The sequence below is a fragment of the Manacus vitellinus genome, unplaced genomic scaffold (genome assembly GCF_001715985.3).
Source record: "Manacus vitellinus isolate BGI_N305 unplaced genomic scaffold, ASM171598v3 scaffold_55_pilon, whole genome shotgun sequence".
Classification (NCBI taxonomy): Eukaryota; Metazoa; Chordata; class Aves; order Passeriformes; family Pipridae; genus Manacus; species Manacus vitellinus.
The window spans coordinates 152953-178256 of NW_021940651.1; the positions used below are offsets into that span (position 1 = coordinate 152953).

Below are 25304 nucleotides of genomic sequence, written 5' to 3' on the forward strand. Positions count from 1 at the left end.
AGCTGCTGCAAGAGAGGAGCCCCAAAGAAAAGATACAAGGACTCCCTGAAACAACAGTTCAGCCTTGGCCATATTGATCAACATAACTGGTCTACTCTGGCCTCCAATCGGGAGGTCTGGAGACACACCATCTATAACGCTGCTGATGCTTTTGAGAAAGCACGCAGGATCACCCTTGAGGAGAAAAGACAAGGCAGAAAGAATCATGCCTTGCAGAATATACCACCTAAGGAGTCTTTCTGCTGTGCCTTTTGCAACCGGACATGCCTATCTCATATTGGCCTTTTTAGCCACCAGCGCGTTTGCAACAAACATGGGTAGAGCCCTTCCCAAATCTTCGTTCACGAAGCCTAGCCATGATGTTTTCAATCTTGTGGTTAGTTTTGGGAGTCTGATGCTGTAATAGCAGCAGCCCTGGGTCTCAACTGAGCATTTAGTATGGTCCTTTTACTGTGCTTCCTGGGCCATAGTTAGCAAAGCAGAGAAATCTGTTGTCCTTCTACAGTACCTGTGTGGGATTCTTTCCTGGGCCTATGTTACATGAGAGTCTTAAGTGACCAAGTGGAGATGTGGAGCTCATATTTTGGTGGTAGTTAAATGTAAGCCTATTTGGGGCGGCCATATTTGTATGAAGCATTTTACTTTAGAGTTGTGGCTGTGTGCTTTTGCTTACTCTGATTATAGAGGAAGAGGCAGCATATAATCCTGCCTGCTGAAGAATACTGCAGTTGGACTCTGCTCTAATTTTACAGCAATATGTAGGCAGAGACACTTATTACCAGCACTTTAGTGTAGGCAGCACACCTATGTGGCATGTGCCATCTGCTTGCATTTAACTTCAGGCTCAGTGTAGTGTTTTTTAACCAGATCTTAAATTTTCTTTAAATGTTGGATAGAAAAATGAGAATACTGAGACTCTAAAAGCTTTTGGGTATCTCTCACAGCAGTTTTCCATAGGAAAAAAGCAAAGTACTCAAGACACTTGACTGAAGAATCAGAATATTACATTTGAAAACACCTGTGTTTTTGGCAACTTCTTTTTTAATTGCACATCCCGTTTCAGAGAGATCTCTGCTCTTCGTTGCCAAGTGGAGCAGATGTTACAGAAAATTCTGCCTCTGGAAAAGTGCCAGGAAGAGTTGGGTTCCTTGAAGGCAGAGTTGGAAGAGAAAAAGGTGTGCTTGTGAGGTTTAAATGACTTGCACTTTTTCCATTGAAGGAAATGTATATATTTAATGGTCATCTTAATGAAGCTGACTTTAATGAGCCCAGTTGTTATTTCCAGCTTATTGGGACAGGCAGCTCTGGGTTTAAGTGAAATTGATTAAATGATAGCAAGTTTCAGAGAGGCAAAAAATTTAGGTTGTTGTAGTTCATATGATTTTTGATCAGATTATTTGTTTTTTATTTCCTAACTTAGGAAGGAAGGAGAAACACTCAGATTCCTTTGGTTTTCTGTTCTGCTCTTATCAGAATATTGAATACTTGTACTACTGAAAAGGTGCAAAGAGAGTCTGTGCAGAATAGGTTATGCTTCTGTTACCATTTTGAACATATACTTTCAGATTATTAGCTTCTAGAGTTTATCCGTAATTTCTCTCCCATTTCTCCTGAGATTAAGTCTACAGGAGAAAAGCTTTTAACTGTTCAAATCACCTAAATATATGTATTTCCTATACATTAACTATTATTTCTGCAAAAAATACCCCACCCTCTTTCTTATATTTTTTTTCATGATGGTACAAGGCAGGATATTAATATTTGTCTTGTCGCTGTACACAGTTTGTCTTCCATGTTAGAACTGTTTATAAGTCCTCTTCCCTCAGCAAGTGTTAGTAGGTGATGTCCTGATGGCACTTTCAAAAACAGCAGGATTATACATATGGTGTATAATAGTTGTGCTCTTGACTTCAACTTTGAGTTCCTATCCAGATAGATGTTAGAGGCACATACTCAAAAGATAGATAAACATATAGAGATTTATGTATTTGTTTGTTTGTTATAACTTTTGCCATTAAAGGAGGATAACCTGACTTTTCAACTTGCTTGTTTTCTCATGGAATATACTTTTTTGGCTATGCACTAGAATAGGTAAGGTGTCTGCCATCTTTTTTTTTTCTTCTCAGTATGGACATATTTTAACTCTGCTTTCCTTCTTCACAGAGTTCTCTCAAGATTTATCGTGAGAGTCAACTGGAATATGTTAAAATTAAAGAAGAAATAGTAAACAGTGATGCTATGTGAGTGATGCTTCTTTTTTTCACAACCTTTCTTTCCCCCTCTTACCTCTTCCAGAACTTGATCTTATACTTTACCTAGTTACGCTTTCCATTTGTTTATGGGTTCTTACAACAATCATTTGATGGAAGGCCAGTCTTAAATTTTGTAGCAAACACACTTGAGTGCTGTGTTAGTTTAATTATTATCTTGTCTTGAAGTGGCTCTTGGTGGTTGTTTAGCAGAAGTTTTTTAAGAACAGGATGAGATAGAGAAAAAGCTTTAGTTCTCCAGTTTTAAGTGATTTTTAGTCTCAGCTTTTTGTTATTTCCATCCATTTCAGTTGTGCTGATAAGTCCCTGAGGATAATAGAGAAATTATATTATCAAAGTGGTCTGCACTAAAATCAGTCCTTAAAATAATTGTTTTTAAAGAAACAGCTCAGCAGTTTAGGGCGAACTGTGTGCCATGTTTGAAAGTGAGCAGGAGGGATTTGGCACCAAAAGTGCAGAAGCTGCTTTTGCTACCACAGTACAGAATATTCTGAAGCTGTGCCTTGATAATTCCCAAAGTTTGTTTTTCCAGTAACTAGTCACTCCAAGGGTTCCTTGCCTGGAGCATATATGTATACTGTCATTTCTTACAGCTCTTGATGAATACTCTAATGAACTTGTCTACTTGCTTTTTAACCCTCTAATCTAAATCACCTGTATCACAGAATTGCAACTTCTCTGTATTGTTTAGAAAGGTGCTCGTGCTCTCAAAGAGAACCAGCTAATATATAGCTGGGTGTTATTAGTTGGTAGTTGTGGTTGTTTTTCTCTAGATGCATCACTTTGCATTTATCAAAACCAGTGATTGCTCTCTAGTGTTGCCGGTGTATTTTGGTTCTGAAAAAATCTCCGGAGCAGTTAATTAGGGGTGAGATAAGAAAGGGTTTATTTGCCAAGGCAATAGGTGATATAGACGCGCGCGCCGGCCATGCCCGAGAGGTTACATTTTATAACATTATCCATCCAATCCCAGATGTGTCCACCCTTTGGCCCTTCCTCTGGACCGCCCCGGACCCTCCCCCTGAGAATTGGGTCTGGAGTCTTTTTGGGACCACCTACTTCATCATCTTCAGCTTCATCAGAGTACAAAGGGTATATTGTTACCTAGTTTTTGACCGTACTCTGTGGTTTAGGCCCTGATACGCTGTTCTCCAAACAGTCTAGGCCTTTACCTTGACAAAAGACTAAACACTGCTACTGGATTCAGGGGTAGGTTGATATAGAAGGCATAGAATGGGGTAAAAGGGTTAGGGAATGTGTAAACAAGGGAAAGGAACAAGGGACAGAGGGGTTTCTGCTTTTAAAACCTTCCTATAAAATTTACAAGTCTTAAATAAAAAAAAAACATTAGGGGCTTAAGGCATCACTAGTAACTTGGAATTCTAAGACCCATTTGCTCTTTTTTGTAGTCAGCTTTTATTTCTGATGTGTTCCAGCACACATCCCAATGGGACTCCAACTGGTGACTCCTTACTTGCTTGTTAGCTGACTATCATTTTTAATTTTGGTGTTCTTAAGCTATTTTGGTGCTACCAGCAGGTCAAGGGAAGGGATCAGTTCCCTCTGCTCAGCACTGGTAAGGCCAGACCTGGAGTACTGTGCCCAGTTCTGAACTTCTCTGTAAAAGAGATATGGGTATACTTGCAGAAGGTCTAACAGAGGGCCATGGAGATGAACAAATGACTAAAGCATCTCTCAAATGAGATACCCTAGTATCTTTACATGACTTGTGAAATATACAGTACTCGCAAAGCACAGCATCATGCCACTATTGCCCAAAAGACTGTATAAGCAGACTAACATTGTTGTCTCTTCTTCTGCCAGACTGCACTTATTTCACATATGGGTGTACTCAATGTTCTGTGAGCTTAATGGAATATTTAGCGCATCATCCTAAGAGCAGCAGAGGGCAGCTGCACCATTGCTGACTGTATTTTAGGAGGGAACTGACCAGCCCAATGTGCTAGCAGTGTACTGTGTCAATACAGATACATTGCTTGTCTCCTATCTGTCATTTATATGTTCAAGAAGAAGGAGCCAGGGAACTACAGGTCAGTCAACCTCACCTTGATCCCTGGGAACGTGGTGGAGCAGCTTATCCTGGAACTCATTTCCAGGCACATGAAGGACAAGAAACTCCTTGGGAGTAGACAGCATGGCCTCACCAAGGGAAAGTAATGCTTGACTGTGTGGGATCTACTCCCCTGGTAGATGAGGGGAGAGCAGTGGCTAGTGTCTTCCAGTCTTTCAATGAGGTCTCTGACATTGTCTCCCATAAGAGCCTCACAGCCCCTCAGGCTGGTACTGTAGGGGCTGCATGGGCAGACAGTTAGGTGGATTGAAAACTGGCTGAATGGCCAGGCCCTGAGGTTGGTAATGAACAGTGCAAAGTCTAGTTGGAGACCAGTAGGTAGCAGTGTACCCTGTGGGAAGACAGTGAGGGCCGCATACTGGGTCTAGTCCAGTTTAACATCTTTGTTAATGATCTGCATGATGGGGCAAAACGTATCTCAGTGAGTTTGTCAATGATACAAAGTTGGGAGGAGTGGCTGATGGACCAGAGGGGCTTGCTGCCATCCAACATGAGCTTGACAGGCTGAAGAAATGAGCTGACAGAAACCTTGGGAAGTTCAACAAGAAGTGCAAAGTCCTGCACCCGATGAGGAACAACCCCACACACTAGTACATGCTGGGAACCACTCAGATGGAGAGCAGCTTGAGATGCTGCTGGACACCAAGTCGGACATGAGCCAGTGATACACACTTTGTGGCAAAGAAGGCTACCGGTATCCTGGTCTGCACTAAGCAAAGTTTTGCCAACAGGGAGGGAGGCCTGAGGGAGGTGCTCCTCTGCTCAGCACTGGTGAGGCCACCCCTGAAGTACTGTGTTCAGTTCTGGGCTCCTCAGTACAAGAGAGACATGGACATACTGGAGTGAGTTCAGTGAAGGACTATGAAGGTGATTAAGGGATGGGAACATCTCTGCACTGACAGAACACTGAGAGAACTGGGACTGCTAAGTCTGGAGAACAGAGGTCTCAGGGCTGATATCATCAGTGTCTATAAATACCTGAAAGGAGGGTGTAAAGACGACAGAGCTACAACCAGGCTCATTTCCATGGAGCCCAGTGACAGGACAAGAGGTCATGGGCAAAAACTAAGACACAGAAGGTTCCCTCTGAACATCAGGAAACATTCTTCTTTGCTGTGAGAATAACTCAGTACTTTCACAGGTTTCCCTGGGCAGTTGTATCCTCTCCATCTTCACAATACTCAGAAAACATCTAGACATGGTCAATTAGCTGTAGGTGGCCCTGCTTGAGCAGGGTGGGTTGGACAAGATAGCTTCCAGAGGACCCTTCCAACCTCAGCCTTAATTCTGTGATGCTGTAGCTATTTTGTATAGCTCTGATGCTCATGTATTTTAAGCAGTAGGTCATATGACTTCAGTAACTTGAAAGCTGGGTTTCTTCAGAAGCAGAATAATAGTGAATTGTTCATAAAATTATTGTTAATCTACAGTTACCGTAAAATAATTTAGGTCAGAAATTATCTCGCAAGTCCTTTGATCCAATCTGTCATTCAGAGTCAGTGTCAAAGTTAGCTTGCTCAGGACCCTGTCTAGTTGAGATTTGAATATTTATAAGGATTGCATTTCCCATGTTATGGGAATGCAAATTCTGTTAGCATAGCCTTCTGTCAGCTGCAGTTGTGCGTGAATCTTAAAGCTCAGATCATGGACATGAGGAGAGCAGACTTCAGGCTGCTCAGGGAATTAGTGAGGTCCCGTGAGAGAGTGTTTTTGCAGGTGCTGGGATCCGTCACTGCTGGTCACTTTTTAAACATCGCCTCCTAAGGGCACAGGAGCAAGCAATTCCCAAATGTTGGAAGTCAAGCAGGCAAAGCAAAAGTCCAGTTTGGCTGAGCAGGGATTATTTCTCTTGGAAATAAGGCAAAAAAAGAAGGTGTATGCCTACTGGAAGCAAGATCAAGTGATATAGGAAGAATTCAGAGATGCTGCTTGCCACTGTGGGGAGAAGATTCATGTGGCCAAACTCAAGTAGAGTTGAAGCTGACCAGAAATGTGGGGGACCGTAAAAAGAGTTTTTTAAAATAGATGAATGGCAATAGGCAGTATAGAAATGTCATTGGCCCATTACAGGATAAGGATGGTCACCTCCCAAACAGGGACAGAGAAAAGGCAGGTGTGTTTAACACTTTCTTTGCCTATATCTTCAACACAGATGATGGACCAAGGGGGTCTCAGTGCCCTGAGCTGGAGGACCATGACCGCGAGAATGCACAACTCCCAGTTGACCCTGAAATTGTGTGGGATTTTCTGCTCTAGCTGGATCCCTACAAATCTATGAGGCCTGATGGGATTCATCCCAGAATCCTCAAAGAGCTACCTGATGTCATCACAAAACCCTTCTTGATGATTTTTGAGCAGTCTTGGAAATCCGGAGAGGTCCCAGCTGACTGGAAGCTGGCAAATGTTGTCTTGATTCTCAAGAAGGGCAAGAAACAGGACCCTGGAAACTCCAGGCCTGTCAGTCTCACTGCAGTGCCTGGTAAAGGTTGGAGAGGTTTATTCAGAGACATTGAAAAAGACCTGAAAGACAATGCAATCATTAGTCACAGCCAGCATGGCTTCATGAGAGGAAAGTCCTGCCTATCCAACCTGATTTCATTCTGTGACAAGGTAACCCACCTAGCTGATCAGGGGAAGCCAGTGAATGTAATCCTTTCAGATTTCAGTAAAGCTTTCAATACTGCCTCTCACAGTATCCCGGTGGACAAAATGTCCAGCACACAGCTGGATAAACACATGCGGTGGGGTGAGCAATTGGCTCACAGGTCGAGCACAGAGGGTAATAGTGAATGGGGTGATATCAGACTGGCGACCTGTCACTAGTGGTGTTCCACAGGGCTCCATCTTAGGCCCTGTACTCCTCAACATCTTCATAAATGACTTGGGTGCAGGACTGGAAGGGATACTGAGCAAGTTTGCAGATGACACAAAACTGAGAGGAGCTGTTGACTCCCCTGAAGGCAAGGAGGCCCTGCAGAGAGACCTTGACAAATCAGAGGACTAGGCAATCACCAACCAACAAGGGAAACTGCCGGATTCTGCACTTGGGTTGGGGCAACCCTGGCTGTACGTACAGACTGGGAAATGAGATTCTGGAAAGCAGTGCAGCAGAAAGGGACCTGGGGGTACTGGTCAATGGCAAGTTGAACTTGAGTCAGCAGTGCCCTGGCAGCCAGGAGGGCCAGCTGTGTCCTGGGGGGCATCAGGCAAAGCATTGCCAACCAGTCGAGGAAGGGGATTGTCTCTCTCTGCTCTGCACTGGGGCAGCATCACCTTGTTGAATTATGTGCAGTTTTGGGCACCACAATATAGGAAAGATATTAAGCTTTTAGAGAGGGTTGAAAGGAGGACAGCGAAAATGGTGAAGAGCCTTGAGGGGAAGCTGTATGAGGAGCGGCTGAGGTCACTTGATCTGTTGAGCCTGGAGGAGACTGAGGGGAGACCTCATTGCAGTTTGCAACTTCCTCCTGAGGAGAAGAGGAAGGGCAGGCACTGATCTCTTCTCTGTGGTGACCAGTGACGAGACCGAGGGAATGGCCTGAAGTTGTGTCAGGGGAGGTTTAGGTTGGATATTAAAAAAAGGTTCTTCACCCAGAGGGTAGCTGGGCACTGGAATAGGCTTCTCAGGGAGGTGGTCACAGCACTAAGCCTGACAGAGTTCCAGAAGTATTTGGACAATTCTCTAGAGTGTGACTCTTGGAGATGGTCCTGTGCAGGGCCAGAAGTTGGACTTGATGATCCTTGTGGATCCCTTACAACTTGGCGTATTCTGTGCACTTGAGTTGTGTAGCATAAGAGGAGTTCTGTCCAAATGTATTATCTACAAACCTTGCTGTTTGTAAATCACTAGATTTTAATATCTACCTATTTTCTTAATGTAATTGCAGGTGTTGATGAAATTAGTATACTACTGCACCTGTAAATGTAACTACTTAATTTGTAAATATCATTGCAATGATAATGTTGGCACTTAGTGGCTGTTTGGTTATTCAGATTTTTTAGTTGTTTGTATCATAGAATTTTTATCTTGAGTTGAGAAGGACCTGTAAGAAGCATTGAGTCCAACTGCCTGTTACCCACAGGACTACTTAAAGCTAAACCATGTGACTAAGACTGTCAGTCACATGCTTCTTGAACTCTGACAGGCTTGGTGCCAATGATGCACTTCCCTGGGGAGTCTGTTTTGGTGACTGACCACCCACTCACTGAAGAATCTTTTCCTAATGTCTGACCTGAACTTCCACTGACACAGCTTCATTCTGTTTCCTTCTGTCCTATCACTGGTCACCAGAGAGAGGACATCAGCACCTTCCCTTCCACTGTTCCCCACTGAGGAAGTTGTAGACTGCTATGAGGTTACCCACTAGCCTTCCCTTCCCTAAGCTGAACAGGCCAAGTGACTTCAGCTGTTCCCTGTAAGTCTTGACCTTGAGACCTTTCACCATCTTGATCATGTTCCTCTGGATGCACTCTTACTAGTTTGATGTCTTTATATTGTAGCGCCCAAAACTGCATACAGTACTTGCAGGGGTGTTGCACCAGAGCAGTGTACCAGCAGGTCAGTCACCTCTCAACCAGCTAGCGATGCTAGGACATGGTTGACCCTTTTGGCTGCCAGGTAGCACTGTTGACTAATATTCAACTTACCATAGATCAAAACCCCAAGATCTCTTTCTGGTCTCTCATCCCCCAATTTGTGTGCATAACCAGGATTACTTTGGCCCATATGGGGAATCCGGCACTTGCCCTTGTTAAATTTTGTATGGTTGGTGATTGCCCATTGCTCTAGTCTATCCAGAGCTCTCCGTAAGGCCTCTCTACCCTCAAGGTAGGAGGGTAGAATCTACAGCTCCTCCTAATTTCAGTTGGTAGAGCTACTTAGTGTACGCATTTGACTCCTGTATCCAGATCACTGAAGAGCACTGGCCCCAGAACTGAGTCCTGGGGAACCCCACTAGTGACTGAGCACCATCCTGATGTAACCCTATTTGCTAGAACTCCTTTAGCATGACACATCAGCCATCAAATGTATCATGGACTTTTCTAGCTGGATGCTGGTCATTTTGTCCAGAAGGAGAAACATATCAAAAGCTTCACTAAAGTCCAAAAAGCCTCACATCGACTGACTTCCCTTAGTCAAAAGGATGGATGACCTTTTTGTAAAAGGAAATTAATTCATTAAACAAGACTTTCCCCTCATCAGCCTAGCTAAGACCAATGACTGCATTGTCTCAAGTGTTTTTCAGTAACTCCCAGAGTAACCTTCTCTATCATTTTACCAGTAACTGGAGTAAAACTGACAGGCCTGTCGTTACCAGAGTCGTCCTTCTTACCCTTCCTGAAAACTGGAACATTTGCCAGCTTCCAGTTGACTGGGACCTCTCCAAATGCTCAAGACCATTGAAAAATAATGGAGAGAGGTCCTGTGCTAACATTGTCCAGCTCTTTTAGTACTCTGGCATGAATCTTGTCAGGCTCCATAGACTTATGTGTGTCCACCGGGAGCAGCAAATCTTGAACAGGTTCAGAGTTGTCTGGGAGTTTATCACCCTACCAGTCATGGTCTTCCAGCACAAGTCTCGGGGTCATCAGGGCCCATCGTTGATGAGAGATGATGAGTGACAGAGATGAAGAAGGCATTAAAGATCTCTGCTTTCTCTGCATCCCTATTTGTGATGTGACTGACCTCATCAAGCAATGGACCAATGTTATTTCTGATCCTTTGTTTGCTGTTAAGATATTTTGAAAGGCCCTTTTTGTTGTCCTTTAGAGTATTGGTCAGCTTGAGCTCTATTTGAGATTTGGCTGCATGAATCTTCTCCCTCAATGGCGAACAGCATCTCTGTAGTCTTCCCATGTCAACTGACCTTGCTTCCACTATCCACGCACTGTAGATGCAGTGCTTCTGTGCATTGTTTAGAAGATTATCTACAGAGAATCAGATGTTTACCTCCTGTTTTCTGAAGGACAACTCCTCCCCCCCTTTTTTTTTCTCTGCAAAGATGTTTTATGAGCAATTTTTTTCTGAAATTCTCATCTATGGCTTGACTGTCAAAGTCATTATATAGAGAAGTAAGTATGAACCTGTTCAGGCTGAGAAGGCACAAGATCATTGGTCTATTACTTTATAGTATAAGTGCTTTGACTACTTGTTATAGGCTATAAATCCAATGAGGGAATTTTTCCTTCCCCTGCTCCACTGTAAGAAAAACGGAGTTTGAATGGGAAGGGGGAAGAGGGTCAATTAGCTTTACAAAAGGTCTAGCCAGCAAAACCGGATTCCTAGCTAATGGCCCATCGAAGGCTGGAGGGGGGGGGGGGGAAGAGTTTGGGATTTTTTTTTGGGTAGCTGGCGCAGCTCATGGAGATGGGGGAGAGGTCAGTTTTTCTGGGTTCTCTCTCTGGGACAGAGATGGGGTTTGCGTGTGTGCTTTTGGAGAAAAGGCCTAGAGGCCCGTCTTTCTGGCTTCTCGTCCTGGTCAGCCCTGACTACTGGCCTCGACTTGCTTGCAATCTGTCTTTGTCTCCAGCCCGGACCTGCTGCGTTTTCATTGGAGAGTTTTTTTTTTTGTGCTCACTGGGAGAAAAAAGGAGGAGCCTTGAGACACCGTCATCTGAGGACAACAGTGAGTTCCGTGGGGGTGGACTGTTTTCCTTTCCCCCTTCTTCCATTGGGGGAAGGGTCCCCATTTTTCTTTTCGGTTTCTCCCACAACCCGAGACCACCCCCTCAGACCCCCTTCCTGCGTGGTGACCACCAGAGCCCAACAACGCCCCCTGCAGGTCAACACAGAGTACTGCAGGCTCTGCACCTCCAGTGACCCAACAGGGTCCCCTGCCAACTGTGATTAGAACTGCGCTAAGACAGAGAAGTATTCAGACTTCTCTTTTTGTTTGAAGAGGACTTTTGGGTACAGGACTATTGTCTAGTTTTTTTTTGTGTTCTGTTACTGTTCTTGCCAATATACATATATCTTTTATAAAGGGTTGTTATTTCTTCTGTTTTTCCACACTTCCTCAATTAAAACCCCTTAATTTTGAATTTACAATTGCTGAGAGAGAGGAGTTTGGTCTGTCTCATAACTCATCCTCTTTAGCAAACATTCCAGTCTCTTCAGACTGGGACCTTTTTTGTGCCCAATGTGGGGCCTGGAAAGAGGAAAGGTGGAAAAAGAATAACTACCCTTTGTATGAGTTACATACATTTTGAACCCCTTGTGTGATTGACACACATTTTGAACCTGTAGGCACCATGATGTTAGGGGTTGTTGGTTTCCTCTGGCATATAACCATGCCAAGATATCTGTCCCACCTGTCAATGTGTTTCAGTTCAGATACTAGTACTCTCATTGCGATAAGTACCTTTGAGTTTGTGCATTGGGTGTATGATACGGCAAACTCAGCACCTATGATTTTCATCTGGAATATGTCCTCAAGGATGCACTACTGTTCTAGCCTAAGCTAGGGGTTTTAAGGATAATAGCACCCATTCCTATGGAGAAACACAGGGGAATGTATTTGCCCAACCCTTTATTCAGTTTCCCTTTGGATACAATACAATGGCCTCTGGGAAGTTTAAATTCTCTTTACATGTCAGAGACGTTTTACTTGTTGGGCTTTCTATCCTAGTTTGTACCATTATAGTATACCTAATATATGAAGCCAAGGCCAAAAATTACCGAGAAGGTGTCCAGGAGCCTGCCCCAGGGATGGAAAACCTCGAGTGGCATGGATTATGGGAGGACATGGGTAAATTCTTAGAAAGGTGCTCAGCTCCCACAAAATGGAAGCTCACCTTTGAACAACCCTTGAACCCTACAAAAATAATGAAAGCTGTGAGGGAGGGAGGTTGTGATGGATCCATGGAGAGGCAGTTGGCAGCTGCATGTGGGGTTTTGGCCATTGCCTACCGGAAGTTGCTCGGTATAGTGCAGCACTTCCAGGGAAAAGATGAAAACAAAATACCTAATACCAAGGTTACTCAGGATAAGGCCAAATCAAAGGGGCAGACCAAGCCAATGGAGGTTGCCCCTATCCAAAAGAAAAAATATAAAGGTAAATCAGTTCGCCCAGTTGATGATGATGGGGAGGCAGGACCCTCACAGGTGGCTGCTCCGGAGCCAGAAATCATCACTGAGTCTTTATCGTATAACAACCTCCAGAGCTTACAGACAGACGTTGCCCATTGCCCAAATGAGCCCGTTCTGGCCTGGATGATCCAGGTTTGGGACTCTACAGGTGATGCCATAAACCTTGATGGTGGTGAAGCAAGGTTCTTGAGGTCTATTGCCCGGGATGTGGGTACTGAGGAAGCGTTTGTGAGGGAATCAAAGTCTCTGTCTCTCTGGGCACAGCGTTTGGACGGTGTGAGGGAGAGGTTCATCTACAAAGATTCCTTGCAGGCAGATCATTATACCACGGGCTGGAAGACCATAGAAGAAGGGATCCTGAGTCTGAGGGAAATGGCACTGCTGGAAGCATTGTTTGGAGGGGATGGGCAACCCATCAACAGTCCTGACAGAGTTAAGTGTACACCACAGATGTGGTGGAGCTTCACCCGTATGGGGCCGTCCACACATAAAGGTTACCTGACATCATTGCAGGCTGGGGAAAAGCGGGAGCCAGTGATGTCTATAATAAATAAACTTTGCTTGTAAGACAGTATAGTCAAAGGACCACTACAGGCCTGCATCTCCACTGTAGAGACACTGATTAAGAATCTCAAGGAATTAACTACAGGGTTGAAATTTAAACAGGAGAGACTGAAAGAGGGGATTGAGGGAAACAATTTCCATATGGCCCCAGTGAGAACCAGAGGCTCCCCAGCTAGAGAGAGCGGACAGACCTCATGAACTGGTGCTAGCTGACCATGGAGAAGACATGAGACGGTGGGACAGGAAACCTACCCGTGCCCTAGCAGCCTGAGTACGAGAGTTGAAAGAGAAAGGAAAAGGGAAGTCTGTGAAAGTGAGTGCCGTACCAGTATCCTGCAGGCAGGGATCTGACCCACTAAAGGGTACCTCCCGTTGGTATTCACAAGAGGAAAACGGTGATTGCCAGGATGAAGATCAATGTTAGAGGGGGCCTGCCTCTAGCCAGGTAGAGGCACAGGACAACCATGTCTATTGGACTGTGTGGATCAGGTGGCCTGGCACGTCAGACCCACAAAAATACCAGGCTTTGGTTGATACTGGCGCTCAGTGTACGTTAATGCCCTCAGGACATGTGGGACCAGAGACTATTTCCATTTCTGGGGTGACTGGAGGGTCTCAAGAGTTGACCATGGTGGAAGCTGAGGTGAACTTGACCAGGAAAAACTGGCAGAAACTGAGACACTACTGAACATGCAAAAGGTGGGCAGTCATCATCCCGTTTATGAGTGAGTTTTCGAATATATTCCACTTAATGCCTGAAGTGATAATTAAAGCCTGCACATCCAGAAAGGCTTAGGCTGTAAATCTCAATCCATTACACAGGTTTTAATATGGAGAAAGATGAACTGTGGTCTGCTTCATGAGTGCGATCACTGAGCATGTGTTTTTCAGGACAGAGTTCTCTGTCACAACAGTTTTAAAACAATTTATGGAATATTGGGATTTAACAGAAGGAAATAAAAATATTTACTTGTCTACTTATTTATTTTCCAGTTCTATGTATGTTTTACATATAAGGTAGGTTTGGAAATGCTGAAGTCAAAATTATTCAGGATGCATGATTATTTTTGTTTTGGTTTGGCTTTAGTAAACACTTGGATATTGTAAACAAAAAGCTGTGGGACATGAGTGATCCTGAAGGCTATTCCTGATTATCTCATTTCTTAGATAATATTCGTTGTAAGAAAGTCTTAATGGTTTTTAACGAGTAAAACTAACCTGTCTGCATTACATTATAGAAATACAAAAAATAGAGGCCGGTTTTCTGCTGTTGCGTTTCTAACTCCAAGATGTAGCTAAAGGCATATTTATGTACCTGGATTAGTGGATTGACCCTCTTAAAAGCAAACTCAGATATAGCTGTCTGTGTGAGAAAGTCAGCAACATGCTGCTGATTTATTTTTTCAACTTCAGGTGCTTGGTCTCACAGGTCCTGGGTATAGGAAGTGTGTTTTTTCTGAAATGGCTGGATTTATTTTTTTTCTGGCTTTTCATGCAACATAATTCTATTTAAAAAATGGTCTATTAATGTGTTCTTTTAAACAGGAGAAAGAAACTGGAAACAAAAGTGAAGAAACTTGAAGGTAACTTTCTACATTGTGTTGCTGTACTGTTGTTCACCTCAATCTCCTGGTTCTTTTTCTCTCCCAAGAAGTAATTGTGACTTTAACTCAGAGGCCCCAAGGAGCAAAGCAGGGCCATAATTTGTGGAATTACATCAGCCCTCCTGCAGAATGTTTTCTGATGAGTATCTAGGCACATGACGTAAATCAAGTTGGAAGGGAGCTTCTGGTCATGAAAACCTCAAAGGATAGAGTCTGATCAGCCTGTCCAGGCAACTTGATTCACTGCATGACTGACATGTCTTCCCTTATAACCAGTGGGAAACTCTTGTGTTTCAGTTTACGCCTGATGTCTACTGTACAACAGTGAACAGTCTCATTCCATCTTCTTGATACCTTCTACAGGAAAGCTGTTCTTGGTTCCTTCTAAGAATTGTTTTGTTCTCCTCTCAAACTAATTAAGTCTAGTTCAATGGGCATGTGCTCCCGTGTTCTAATAATCCTGGCAGAATTCTTCTAGTCATCTTTGTAATAACATTTAAATATATGGTGATCCTGGTGCGTATTTTCTGATTTTTAAATATTCTGGCACTTGTATTTTGGTTGGTCAGTTTGTTTGTTTGCTTTGTGTTTAAGTAGAGATAAAGCATTTGCCTCATGGCACTGTGTTTTTCTTGTTTTCTGGTAGAAGATGGATATGCATAAAACTTTCTGATACTTCACTTGTACTGTCATCTTACCAAAGTTTCAAGTACAGTGAACTGAGAGACTTGTATCTTAGTGTTAGAAACCTCCCAAATCCTGCTCTAAAGTACAGGTACAAGGTGTTAATTTTGATGAGAATTTTGGAGTTCCATTTTAGGACAGCTAGGTCTTTATACACACTTGCCTCCAAAAACTCAAATTCTGCCAGAACTAGAACAAAATACTGAGAGAGAGTTTGTGTTAGGTCCAATTTTAGTGACTATTTTATATGTTTTGGCGTTTTTTTCTGTGTTCATTAAATATCCCAGACCTCATATCTTTTGTCAATATGAAATTTTGCCACGGTTGTTTTTTGTCAGCCTACCACCTTTGATGCCTTTTTAAGACCTTTTGTTTTAATATGCTTTCTTCTGTGACCTGATCTGATCAGCAGGCAAATTCCATCTGTCTTTACTGTTCTGGGAACCTCACATTCAATTCTCATTTACCTACCCTGTACTCTATTCCCACCCATCTGCAGTCTTCCAAGGTGTCTGTTAGACATTAAGAGATAAGGTCCTCTTCTCTGTTTATTAGTATTGAGTGCTATCTGCATCTTTCTAATGCAGCTGACTGTGGTGTTTTCATCTTTGAACGAGAGCCCTCTTTTAAATAAGAGAATCAAACGTGTAAAAAACCCACTGCACCTCATTCTTAATTTTATTTCATTTTTTCACTTGGTCTATATTGTTCTACAGTACTATATCATTTCAGTATGACCCACTCTTCATTCTTGCATGTAAGTGAGAAAACTTATAAATGTATTGCAGTAGTTCAGAACAGTAATTATGCAATAGAAGACAACATACTTGTATGCATGCGTTGTTGTCTTAATGACCCAAAATATAACTTCAGTAGTTTTTTATTTCACACTACATATTTTTTTTTCTGGTAATTTGATTTGCAAACTAGTGACGGGCACTACTTAAATTAGTGGTCATCATAGTGTAGTTTCTAACTTGAATTTTGGTTCATTTTTCTTGAAGAGGCTGCAACAAAGCATGCACAGGAGTTCAGACAACTGAAAACTGAGAAGAAAAGGCTTGAAAAGGAACTTAAAAAGGCACAAGTAAGGCTTTCCTTGTCTTTGGGTGAAGCTTTTTTAAGTATTTCTAGAGGAAAGAAAGGAAGCTGCTGGTAGTAGAGATACTGAAACAGTAAAATTACATTTATTGGGAGTATTGAGTAACTAAACATAGCAATTCACCTTAAGAGAGAGAAATTTTCCAACTGAAGAATGACCTTTGAAATGTTGATTTAGATTTCATGCTCATTGAGAGTAGATGCTCTACAAACTATGTATGGCATAAAAAATTAATACCTTTTAATTTTAACAGGGAAAACTTGATGGTGTATTTAAAGAAAAGTTCAGAAAAGGTAGGTGTTTGTTTACCTTTGATTGCCTTCAGATTTGTATGTGGTATTTTTCCATTTGAACATTTTCTTTCCACCTCTCCTCTTTTTAATAGTTAAGCATGCAGAGACCCAGAGTTCAAGTGAAGATCTTAAAACAGATATAGACAAAGGTAAGACTTTTTGCAAGACTGTTCTCTGTGTGGAACCAATCATTATGAATTTATTGCAACTCTTCTGGAGTTGCATTTTGGAAACAGAGGATAGTGACGGAAATGCTGTAAGAGCAGATGTGGTTGATATGAGTGTGTTACACTTATGAAGGACTAACATAATAGGTGACTATTTTTCAGTTTTACAGTAAGGAAAATACTGGATTCATAAAAAGGACTAGCCTGCCACGAGCATATGTGAAGTCAGTTGATGTGTAGTTATAAAACAGAATGCAAACACTGAGAAAAATACACATGATCCCTTTGTCTTTGAAGCTCATTGCAATCATAAAGGACAAAATAGGAGTACAATATGCTACAATTTCTGTATGAGGATCAAGTGGAAATCCAGGAGTTATAGCTGTATCTTGTCCTATTGACTTTTTTTCCCCTAATGATCTAAAATACATACTACAAATAATCTGAATGTAACTGTAATGGGGCAAATTCCTTCTAAACTTCCTCTAAAGTACTGAGGCCAAACTTGAAGCAAATTTATTTCTTGTATTTTTTCAGTCTTTTAAAATGTTGGTATTGCCTTTGAATTGTTTTGATATTCTGAAGGTGATTTTGAGGCAAAAGAACCTCCTTGTTCTGTTTCTTGCTTTGCAATTAGTTTGTTGCAGAAATTAAATTTTCTGAAAAAGGTAGACCTTGTCAGTTCCTGTGTGCCTTGGCATATTTTTTTACTTCCATTTGAATTGTACTGAATTAGTACTCAACTTGGTCTTTTCATTTTTAATTCATGGCAAAACAGGAAAATTAATACCTGAGCACGAATTTAACCTTCAAATAGGAGATGAGTTTATTAGTAATGAGAAAATGTTAGCGTTGTTAATAGCCACTAAGCAAACTTTTGCAGCTTTTCCTCTTGCATGCTGAGGTTTTTTTAACATGCCTCTTCATAAAACAATTGCAGTTTGGTGTGGCCTTTGACTTAACGGAATTGGCACAAAAACAATAGTCTCTGTTCTGGTTGTTGAATCTGATTATAGTTTTGGCATAAGTAGATGAAGTGCTTGTGTATTTTACTGAGGTTTTGGGTTATTTTTCCTCGTCCCCCTGCCCTTCTGTCTCTGAAACTAGGTTGTTTGACATCACCTAGCAAGGGTGCTGTTAGGACTCTAGACAGGGTCTTGTAATGTTGGGGTCTGATAATTGATTCAGATACATGGTGCTATTACTCCACAATAAGACTAAGAGTGAGCATAAATGTGATATAAATCTGCCTAGAAGTTTTCCTCCCCCATTTATGTTCATTTCAGTTGACTTGTTTTAGAAAGCTATTTAATTTCTCTAGTGCTACATTCAAATCTACTTTTACATTTCACTCCGGGGGCTGCTACTAATTTTTGCAGTGCTTGCTATAAAAAGGAAAAGCTAGAACATTCTGCCCCTGTTCCTTTAGACTTCCCTGTACAGGATCTAGCATTTCTCTTTCTCTGAAGCTTGTACCTTGTCTTAATTGTTGTTGTGGGTATGTTGTACTTTGCTGTAGGCATGTCTGTGTTCTGAGTAAAAATAAAGAAACGCAAATTCTTAGTACAATTTTCTCAATTTATTTTAAATAAAGATTTTTATTTATTTTTACAGTAAAAGTGAAGCTCTTGTTAGAAGAACTCTGGATGTGCATTGACAGTGCAACAGGAAAAAGAGAGAATGAGGAAAATCATCCTGTCTTGGGTAAGATGGCATGCAAAGTCTTGAAATTGTCTTGAAGCTCTCTCTTTTTCTGACCAAAAATAAATATTGATACTTTTTTTCAGCTTCTCTTCAGGATAAGACATGGTCTGAAAAAAGAAGACTGACTGTCACAGAAGGTGGGTTCAAGTTGAGTACTGTTTGCGTAACACTTTTTTGAAAGACTTAAGTACTTTCCTTGGTGACTACCTGGTCAAGTACACGTGTGATTAGCATATTTGAAAATAATTCAAATATTAATTTAAACAACCAGATAAACACTCTTTTAATCAAAAGCTATCATAATCTGTTGTTGCAATTGAAAAATCAAATTCTTTTAGTATCAGCTGTTTTGACTCTTTTTAAGTAGTCAAAACTCACTGCATGTTTAAACTGTAATTATTATATCATTAGAAACTCTGTAGTATATAATGTGAATTATGGGATGCAGGTGCTCTTTTTAGTTTGAGACAAACACATGGTAACATAATTGGGTTGTAAAATTTACAAAGCAGTTACCTCCATTTTCTTCATTGTAACATTTTGTTCAGTGTAATAATAAACTAATCTGAATAGTTATCCATATGCAGTCACTGTGATGAGATTTTGCTGTAAATCAGATGAGATTCTATGGCTAGGTTAGTTATTTTTATAAAATATCCAACATCTTAATCTGCTCCTTCTTGAGAGGACAAAACCACAAGACTTGTTTCAGAAAGTTGCTTTGTTGCTTGAAGCGAGGAGAGGACAACTTGCAACAGTAAATTGCCCTACAATGGGGATAATCAGGAGTGAAGTTTTGTGTTGTGAAATTTAATTTGTTTAGTACCAAGGCAATCAATGTTAGCATTGGATTGCTTATTTCATCTGTGCTCTTTTTTCTCCATTCAACATCAAGAAGGTATTTCACAGTAGTATGTGATAGATTTTGATGGAGTTTTCAGATCAGAGTAGTCTTAATCTTCTCTCAGAAGTGGGAAGAGGCAGCAGTGTAAGGGTTTGAAGCTATATGAACTAGATTCCAGGTTGTAGATTTCAGGAGAGAACTTAATAATTTCAGTAAGTGACATAATAAAAAATTCCCTGGATAAAGTAAAATTTGTCTGTGAAATATGATTTTTAAGGGGATTCTTTCAATGAGATGAGGTTAATATCAGTAGGGCTTTTCCCAGACCTGAAGTTCTGGCCAAGGTGCCAAAGAGTTGACATTTGCAATAGAGAAACTTGCCATATCCTGAACCTTTAAAAATTGCTTTGACAACTCTTCATACAGTTAAAGAGGAAACTACGAGAAAAGCATCTCTCCTAAAGAAATTCACTGTTGTCAGGGACTGGGTTGGTGTCATGGTTTGAGAGCTCCAAAATCCAATTCCCTAGTCCAAGCCCCCCTCCCACATCTCAACCCAGTGTGAGAGGGGTTTTCCAGACACCACACGAGACTCAAAATGGGGGGAAGGGATTATATATTACAGTGACTGTACAAAATACATTATATGCAATCTTAACTATCTCTACCTTGACATAAAAGTATTTACAATGGATCAAATCTCTTCTCCCTTCCAAATAAAAGTCCAAGAGGGAAGAAGGAAGAGATCCTTTCTATTCTCAGAGCAGCAGTGTCTCTAGGGCAGCAGTCTCTCTCTCTCTCTCTCTCTCTTCCATGCAGCGGCTGTAGCTGGATCTCTGCCAGTACACACGAGGGGGGTATCCAAGCCCTTGTGGCCCTCATCTCCAAGTGAGAGTCTTCTCTTCCGTAGGCTGTGTTCACCGGGACAAAGGTCACTTCACTACGTCATACCACAAAACGCAGGGGTCTTCGTGACGGTCCCTATCTTCAGGGGATTCAAATTCCCTACAGAGCTTCTGTGCTCCGTCTCAAGGCAGTGGGGGGGGCGAAAGCCCTCCTCTGCATTCCTTTGGACATCCTGGTCCAGCTTCCAGGACACCTGAGCTTCTCAGCTCCTCTCTGCGGTGCTGCTGCACTTCACCCCTCCCTTCTAGGAGGGGTCTCCAAGGAGTTTGAAGGTTTTTGGTTCAGTTCTTACTCCAAAACTATGTCTCTGTAGAGCTTAGTTCTCTCTCTGTTGCTGACTCTCATCTCTCAGACAACTCTGTGTCTTCCTGCTTAGCTGCATGCTTGTTTCTGCTGCTTCTCCCTTATCTCTTGGCCAGTTTCTCCGGCCAGTGTTGTTTTTGCCACTGCTGCTGCTGCTGCTGCTGACGGTGGAGAAACATCCCCCAGTTTTCTAACTACAGGTACTTAGCCCAGTCTTACACTGTTCCAAGTCCCTGTAGCCCCCCAGCCAGGGGCTGGGGGGGCCAGAGCCCCCTGTGGGCTCCTGCCCTTTCTCCTCATGGCTCTACAACATGGCTACTTCTCCAACAACAACTACAACTACTTTCTTTTCCGGTCTGCTTGTGATATGTTTATATTTTGCAAAAGCACTCATTAGCTCAAACCTCAAGGGTCACCACCCCCTAGGGGTTTACCATTTTATAGCTTCAGGGGAAAACTGTTTTCCCCCACCACAGTTGGAAAGGGATGGGTAGAGAAGGATGGAGAATCTCTTAGTTAGTCAGAAATCTTTGATCCATTTCTTAGAGGAAACTTTTCAATGGATGGTGTGTTCTTGGGCCTGATGTAGGTGTATAACTGATCTTGAGAGTATAGATAGGATGTAAAGTTTCTGATAAAGTACTGTTGTGTAGTTCACCATGAAAAGTAAACTTTCTAATTATCTAAGTTCTTCTAGGGGCCAAATATGTAACTGTGTTGCTGCTCACTTCAGTGTGGGGAAAGTTCTGAGCTTTGAACTGATTGGCACAAAGCAGCATGAAAAAAACCTAAGAGAGAATCACTTTCTGAATTTTCCTTCTTTGTTTCTGCTTGTGTAGGATCTCCTTTTCTCTTGGATCATCTAATGGAACTCATTTTGTAAGAGAAATCTATCTGGGAAGCTCTATGTGACTGTAGCTTATAAATACTTTTACAAAACAATATATGATCTTAAAACTTGTAAGATGCAAAAGAGATAGCAGAGTTTACTTGTCTTTGGGGAAAATGAGGTGATAAGGCTGAGCAATTTCTCCCTCTTCCTCCTCATGTCCATTGCAGCAATTGAGATTTTGATATGGAGTTGCTACATGAAGTGACTGAGATGGATCTTTGAAATAGGGTTATTGGTCAGTTTTTCTAATTTACTCCTTCAGTGGAACCAACATATTAGAATGTGCTTAGAGGTTTTTGATTGCTGGGGAGGTTATTTTGACCTATTAAATTAATAGTTTTGAATATTATACTAACATTGATGTTGCTTCAGGAGTATCTCTGCACATTCTGGTAGTGGATTAACACAGAGCAATAATGAAGCACATTATTCTTTTTTTATTTTCCAACAGAGTGCAAATTTTGCCAATTAAATCAATACATCCTCTGCTCAAAACCACTCTGTGCATGTGTTGTTCTTTTTTTTGTGAGATGGTGCGGTGACTCGCCTCTAAGGCAGGGCAGCCAGGTTCATTGTTAAAGGATCCCTTGGGGTGGATTAAAGCAAAATGATGCTAAATAACCAATATAACAATGAATTTTATTAGAACAACTGCTTTGAAACCATAACTGGGAAAAAACCGTAATGGATTGGAACATGGATTGGAAAGTGTATAACACTTCTGAAGTGTATGATCATCCTAAGAGAGAAAAATTGAAAAGAGAAAAATAGAGAGAGATTAGAGGCAGAAAGATTACCCATAGCTCCAGTGATGCATGGGTGATTGTGGTCTGTGGTTGTGATATGCAGTCCTAGTCCATCGGAGGAGGGGGCCCGCATAGGCATCAAAAATTGGGGTTTTTATAACCCCGATTCTTCCAATAAGTGCCCCAGTACCTCCTCCAGGAGGGGTTCTGGGCATGCACAGTCTTCTGGAAAGAAGTCTGGAAGTCTGGTGGCATCAGGGGTTGAGTGTGTGTTTGTCTGCATGTGCCTGGCAAAAGTTCTGAGTAAACTTTTCAGAGTTTTGCAGCTGTGCAGTGCAGGAGAGAAACTGGCATTAAAAAGAAAACCCAGTACCCTGCTTCTGCAGTATCCATTGCTTAACAGCTGTTTCTCCTTTAATTCTAAAACAGCTTGTTTAAGGCAAAATTTAGCCACAAGGTCCAAGTGGTTCACTGCAGATGGTACTCAGGTGTACACAGAATAGGCTTGATCTCTTGCTTGAATACTGCTAATTCAGTGTCCAGTAGTGTTTGTGAGCACTGTAAACAAGATCACACATAAAATGTCATACAAGAATTGCAAATACTACAGAGTAGATCCTAGTTCCATGTGACACACCGGGTTTTGGGATTGTTGATTTCTACTGTTTTCTTGGAAGTAATATTTTCATTTTATAAAATCATAGAGTTTAAATTTCCAAAATCTGGGCCATATTTTCCTTTTTGTAAGTATTTAGCACAAATATAATCAATTTAAATTATTTGTCTGTAATGCTTAGACTTTTCTGGGGCAGTGTGTTTTGTCTGCATACATAAGAAATCAGTTCCTGTGTAATAGTAAAAACTGTGATCTGAAAAGTAGCAAGAAAAATGTTCAATGTAAAGAATCACACAGGAATTTGGACATGCTTTCTTGTTGTTAGAATAACTGCGTAAAACTGGTATAGTTGACTCTTTCTTGGAATGGTTGTCAGCTGCTCTTTGTCTTAGTGGTTCAAACTCCTTTGCACATAGGTACCTTGTGAGACTTTTCTATTGAGGATACAGTTTTGACTAAGCTATATCATTGAAGACAAAATCTTGTATGATTAGACTCGATATTGAAATTCAAAGAAGAAACAATTCAAAAGCACATGCATATTAAATCATAAACTAGGAATATAGCTAAGAACTCTCTTACTGTGTTTATGGCAGGGTATAATTGTAACTGGCCTGCAAGTACAGGTGCAGGTTGCTCCAAGCTGAGAATTACAGCCTGAATGGGGAATGTCACTGCATGCTTGTCCTGCTTTTCATAACCATGACTTGCTGGGAAAGACTGAAATAAACCACTGAGCTGTATGGACCTTCAGTCCTACCAAGAACAGCCCTTCCTGATAAGAAAAATTAGGAGGAATAGTCTTAATGACAAGTCAGAAAGTGTTTGAGAAGAAGCTCTTTGCACACATGTATGCCTTTTTCATGAAAAAAATAATTGTGAATAATAGCATCTCATCTCTGTAAGGAAAGTATTTCTGAAAGTGACATTAAGATCTTCTGTGGAACCATCACTTTAAAATATGGTAATGCATTTTTATTACTATTATATATTATCTCTGTAAAGAGAAACTGGAGGGGAAATATTCTTAACATTTTTTTTCTGTCTTAGACACTTTACAAATCCACCAAAAGATCAGGAAGTGTGATGGCAAAACACTACCTTGGTATTCTTCAGTGGAGAGTGCTGTAAAGCAAAATTCTCTAACAGCCATGCAACTTCAAGCAAGTATTGAGCCTTTTGGAGATGATTGTGTTGAGAACAGAACTATTGAAGAATGTCTGCATAGCAGTGAGGATAAAAATGTTGATGTGATAATACAGACAGGTGGGGAGCACAGCACTTCAGGCTTTTCTGATCAGGAGCAAAAGGGCTCAGGTGGAAATGTGATGGAAATATTGAATTGGGCCAGGCCTCTCCCTGCTTTACTTTCTCCAGTACAACTTTCACCACTGACTACACAGGTGAGTTTCAGGATGCATCAGACTTGGCACTGACTTGGTCTTAAAATTCCTGCAGAACTAATGATTTTATATTCCTGGACTTCTTTTTTTTTTTCCACGTTAGTTACTCATGCACTTAAAGGGTCTCTGTGTGTTTAGATTCATATGGATACTTTTTTTTACCCTGTAGCATACTGCCAGTGGAAGGGAGCAAAAGATAATTTTGGGAAGTGTATGTGTCATGATTTAACCCCAGTCAACAACTAAGTACCACACAGCTGCTTGCTCACTTCCCCACCAGCCGGAACACTAGGGAGAATTGGAAGAGTAGAAGTGAGAAAATATGTGGGTTGGGATAAAGACAGTTTAATAGGTAAAGGAAAAGCCACGCACACAAGCAAAGCAATGCAAGAAATTCATTCACCATTTCCCATGGGCAGGCACGTCTTCAGCCATCCCCAGGACAACATGACTTCATTATGCATGAGTGACTTGGGAAGACAAACGTCATTACTCCAAACATATCCCACCCTTCCTTCTTCCTCTCTCTTTATATACTCAGCATGATGCCATAGCAGTATGGGATATCCCTTCAGTCATTTGGGGTCAGCTGTCCCAATTGTGTCTCTTCCCAACTTCACATGCACATCCAGCACCCTCACCAGTGTGGCAGTATGAGAAACAGAAAAGGCCTTGATGCTGTGCAAGCACTGCTCAGCAATAACAAAAACATGTATATATTATCAACACTGTTTTCAGCACAAATCCAAAACATAGTCCCGTAGTAGCTACTGTAAAGAAAATTAACTACCTCAGCCAAAACGAGCACAGTCACCTGTGTCTCAACTTGCTGTAATAATTTATTTTCCCAGTGCTGCAGACATAGTCCCAACTCCTGTTCAGACATAAGCATGGCTTTCATAGCAAAATTGCAGAGCTTGAAAGTCAAATGTTACTCAAATGCAGTTTTCCAGTAATCTTAGAATGCAAGTAAATAGGTAAAAAAGTCTTTTAACAGAGGTACTTTCCATTTGCTATGAAAAACA

The 25304-nt window shown here is 41.5% G+C and overlaps 1 protein-coding gene across 4 annotated transcripts in view; it reads left to right on the top strand.

Annotated features, from left to right (window-relative positions):
- ICE1 (interactor of little elongation complex ELL subunit 1) overlaps positions 1-25304 on the top strand; it is a 45720-nt gene that overhangs the window by 3200 nt on the left and 17216 nt on the right. For 3 of the 4 annotated variants that reach the window (XM_018081657.1, XM_018081659.1, XM_018081658.1), the window contains 9 exons: positions 1064-1175; positions 2164-2240; positions 14561-14598; positions 16308-16390; positions 16659-16698; positions 16791-16847; positions 18480-18569; positions 18653-18706; positions 23927-24279. In XM_018081657.1, coding sequence (XP_017937146.1) covers positions 1064-1175; positions 2164-2240; positions 14561-14598; positions 16308-16390; positions 16659-16698; positions 16791-16847; positions 18480-18569; positions 18653-18706; positions 23927-24279 — 904 coding nt within the window. The remainder of the gene's footprint in view (positions 1-1063; positions 1176-2163; positions 2241-14560; positions 14599-16307; positions 16391-16658; positions 16699-16790; positions 16848-18479; positions 18570-18652; positions 18707-23926; positions 24280-25304) is intronic. The other variant, XM_018081660.1, reaches the window with a different exon arrangement.